Source organism: Apteryx rowi, unplaced genomic scaffold (assembly GCF_003343035.1).
Source record: "Apteryx rowi isolate R43461 unplaced genomic scaffold, aptRow1 scaffold_662, whole genome shotgun sequence".
Classification (NCBI taxonomy): Eukaryota; Metazoa; Chordata; class Aves; order Apterygiformes; family Apterygidae; genus Apteryx; species Apteryx rowi.
Genome location: NW_020450941.1, coordinates 135,806 through 139,639, shown reverse-complemented (window position 1 = coordinate 139,639; position 3,834 = coordinate 135,806). Strand labels below are relative to the sequence as shown.

The following is a 3,834-nucleotide window of genomic DNA, read 5'->3' as shown; positions in this document are numbered from 1 at the left end:
AGGAGGAGGAGCAGAGTGGAGAGTGAGGAAGGAGAAGTTTCCGAGCTGGAACTACTGGCACCGCCATGCAGTTCCCGTTTGTGAAGCTGCCAGCGTTCTGCGTGCTCAGCCGTGATGGTGAGGCCTTCAGGGGCTCTTCCAGGAGTGCAGCTGTAGAGGACACAAACTCCCCAAACGGCCAACGGTGGGGAGGGCTGGTGGCTGCCAGGGGAGCCGTCCTGACTGTCCCGTGCAGATCATGGGCCAAGGTGGCCCCCAGGACTCCTGGGTGCTGGGAAATCCATGGTGACCTCTCCCCAGGCAAAGGGGCCACCCTTGGAGACCAGCATCTGAAGGGGAAGCACAGGGCACCCCTGTCTGAAGAAGGCCGAGGTGTTGTGCCCCTCCGTTGGGGTTCAAGAGGCTGCCTGAAATGCCCATGTTGGAAACCCACCGCTTCCCTTTCCATGAGCCCAGCTCAGCTCAGAGCCTGACATGTCTTCTCCTTGCTTTCCAGATGTCATGACAATTTGGGACAGCATGGCTGAGTACATGCTAGATCAGTTTGCACTCAACAAGGTGGGGTTTCATCCTGCTCCTCCCCTCGTGCCTGGATGCTTTCAGCGGTGCTGGCAGCCCCAGGCCATGGCGTGACAGTGTTCATCCCCTCCTCTGAAAGAAGAGAAAATGTCCCCAAATGTGTGACAGAGCAGCTCCTTTGTCAACTGGTCTAAAGATTCAAATTCAGCTCTAGGAGAAGATGGGCTTCACCCCTTCCTGGGGCATTTTGAGGCCTCAGTGCTGGAAGGCAAAGACCAAGCAGATAGCCTGGGACACTCCTCAGGGCTTGCTCCACCACAGGACACCCCTTGGACCTTATCTAGAAGAGAAGGTCTCTTACCTCAGAGACATTGGTTTGGATTTTACATCGCATATACTTTGAGAGGGTGAAGAGGAGGGAGAGGAAAAAAAACAGGGCCTTCTCCCAAACGGGTCTTCTCCAAAGCTTTCCCCCTTGGTCATCCGCAGTGGACAGGGCATAGAGCACCATCTTTTGTCTCTGACGAGTCTTCGGTCCATTGGTCCATCAAAAAAMCCCTAATTTTGTTCCTTTTTTTCCCTTCTGCTGTCAGGGTGTGGCCATAGATGCCTTTGGCACTTTCTATGTCCTGAGACAGCACAGCAGCGAGGTGAACAGGGATGTGATCGCACCAAGGTTTCACCTGTGTGAGAGAGCTGCGCAGACTCATGGCATCAGCTACGCCAACAGAGACATTCCTGGTAAGGCAGCAGAGTAAAGCCTTTGCTTCGCCTTGCAGCCTCTTTGGGGGGTGAGCTGAATGCGGTGGAGAACTGACCGAGGGACCCCTCCAATTCCTCCCAAAGGGCCTGAGAGCAACTTCACCTTGTCCCAACCCAACAGCCCACCAYGTAGTGACCTCTCGAAAGGCTGTCTGGGTATTCTTTGGTTTGCAAGCACTGCATGCAGCTACACTGTCTCTCTCGGCCCTGCTTGACCACTTGTGTGGCACCAAGGCCTGAGGTTGGAGTTTGGGGGGACCGTGAACTGGGTCGCCCAAAATGTGCACATCTGACGATCAGTTCTGCAGGGACAGGCTGGGGGTGGCCAGACGAAACCTGACGGCTGCTGTGCAGTCTTTTACGCACCGGGTGTGGGTAGAGCTGCAAGGGCCCAGCACGCTCCCTTTGGCCATGGGAGCTGGCCCTGTCTCCCCTCCTCCCCGACTGTACTTCAGGCTGCTGCGCTGCTGTCGACCCGACTTGGTCCCTCTTTTGCTGTTGTCTAGGTGATCTTGAAATTGTCCCCCTGGACTATTCTCTGTTGTCATCAAAGACGTCCTTTCCAGAGAAGCTGGTGAAGGAGTGCGTGCGTGACCTTGTGGTGCTGTTCTGCTGGGGTGCAGGACTTGGAGAGGATTACGACCTTGTTTTCAAGGGCATCGGTTTACTGATGAGCCGAAACAAGATCCTCACAATGAGATATTACGAAGAGTTTCTCCTTGCCGTGGATGGGACGGGAATTGTGTTAAAATGTCTCCTGTTGGTAAGTGGAGATTTCTCTCCAAGGCTCCTTAGAGGTATTGGGAGCTCCTCGCAGAGGACTATGGAGCTGGTGTCTCCTGGCCTGCCGTGATGAGTGGAGCACTTGGGAGAGGCATGACCTCCAGCAAGGCAAGCTCTCTGAAGAGCTCCTTGCTCTTTGCGTTTGGTGGTCTTGGCAGCATAGGAGGAGCTGAGAAGAGCCGTCTGGGCTGGAGCCAAAGAACTGGCCAGCCTGCCATCCCTTTCCCAAAGCCTTGGGGAATGGCATTTATTGCACAGCTGTGCAGCTTCTCTTCGTTCCACTGGAGGGCTCCTGGTAGTGAAAGACAGCCCTGGGGGAGAGAGAGGTTCCTTGAGGCAGCCTCTCTCAGCAGTGCAAAGCTTTGTTGCCTTTGGGAGTAATGAGATCCCTTCCTTGGCCTCATCTCCCACGTCCCTCTCCTTTTTACAGAACCCACGGACACGCTATTGGGTGCTGTCAGGCGAACACCCTGATGCGTTTCATGTGCGTCCTGGGGGGATCCGTGTGCTTCCAACGTGAGTATGTTTGCTTGTGTAGCCCATGGCTGAGCAAGCGAGCAGCTTCTCAGCTCCGGCTTGGTAGYGCTGAGCTTGCCTGCTCGAGAGCTTATTCAAGAGCACCTCCTTCAAAGGGAGGGCTCCCAGCTATCTCCATGCTTGCTCTTGCTTCTTTCGGACTGCAAGCTGGAGCAAAAGAGATTGCTCTGCTCCTCGTGGGCACTGTGAAGGCGAGAAATACGAGAGTCAGAAATGGCAGCCAGGAGGACTTGTGTTAGAATACACTTCCTCAGAGGAAGGAGAGCAGGCACTGGGACCAGCCCCTGGAAACTGCTCGGCCCCTCAAGGCACGAGCTCTTGGCTGTGTCACGTACTTGCCTACTGTAGTCCTCCCCGGTGCTGAAGAGTCTGCATCTTCTGCTTTGGAAAATGAGAAAYCTTGCAGCAACTCTCAACTCTCTCTGAGCCTGGATGTGCCGTGCAAGCTGCAAAGGGAGTGTGGAGCCCTTTCTCCCAGCTGCTGTCTCCTTGTTTCTAGGTTTGAGATTAAGCCAGTGCCTGGGAAGAAAGGCAGAGACCCTGCCCCTGAGGGATCCCRGGAGAGAGAAGGTAAAGGACCGTGCGGCTCCAAAGCCAGGACCGACCAGGTCTGCACATCCTCTTGCCTGAGTGGACACGAGGATGCTGTTCTGACGAGGTTTCTTCTTGCACGGTCTCAGCGAGTCCTCCTGAGCAGCAGCAGCACCRTCGAAAGAGGCGTTCTCCAGGCCAATTAAAAGAGGCCAAGGYRGMAAAAGGGCAGCAAGGCAGGAGAAAGAAGCCTATGGACAAGTGAGGCTCTTGGGGAAGTGGAGGAGGGCAATGGGATGGTCTTGTCCATGTGGGAGTGAGGGATTTCTCTTGGACACACACTGTCTGTATGAGCTCAGAAAGGCTATTAACTCATGYCGCGAGGGCTGCTGTTTTCTGCCTGGACTGCAAGGGCACAGCAGGGTTTTGTGAGACTTGGTTGTCAGCTTCMTTTTCTCTTTCCTCTTCTTTCCAGGGAAGGTTTTGATCATCTGCTACCTACCATGGGGGCATATCTGCAGCCTGCCAAAGARGAGGAGTTGGGAGAAGAGCAGGCTAAGGAGAGAGAGCAAAAAGGTAAAGTAAGAGATGAATGCTGACACAGGCTTGCAGGCTTCCTTAGTGCCGCAGGATAACAGCCAAAGTTATAATGTGATGCCTGGATAGGAAATTGCCCTCCTGTGGCTCTCTTTGCCACCAGCA

General features: G+C 54.6%; 1 protein-coding gene across 1 annotated transcript in view; it reads left to right on the top strand.

Annotated features, from left to right (window-relative positions):
• The first annotated feature begins 65 nt into the window (after positions 1-65).
• The window catches only part of LOC112975338 (coiled-coil domain-containing protein 81-like), a 4,927-nt gene continuing 1,158 nt past the window's right edge, over positions 66-3,834 (top strand). Inside the window, exons 1-8 of the mRNA XM_026085265.1 lie at positions 66-117; positions 497-558; positions 1,113-1,260; positions 1,788-2,044; positions 2,495-2,580; positions 3,101-3,171; positions 3,282-3,393; positions 3,608-3,713. Coding sequence (XP_025941050.1) covers positions 66-117; positions 497-558; positions 1,113-1,260; positions 1,788-2,044; positions 2,495-2,580; positions 3,101-3,171; positions 3,282-3,393; positions 3,608-3,713 — 894 coding nt within the window. The remainder of the gene's footprint in view (positions 118-496; positions 559-1,112; positions 1,261-1,787; positions 2,045-2,494; positions 2,581-3,100; positions 3,172-3,281; positions 3,394-3,607; positions 3,714-3,834) is intronic.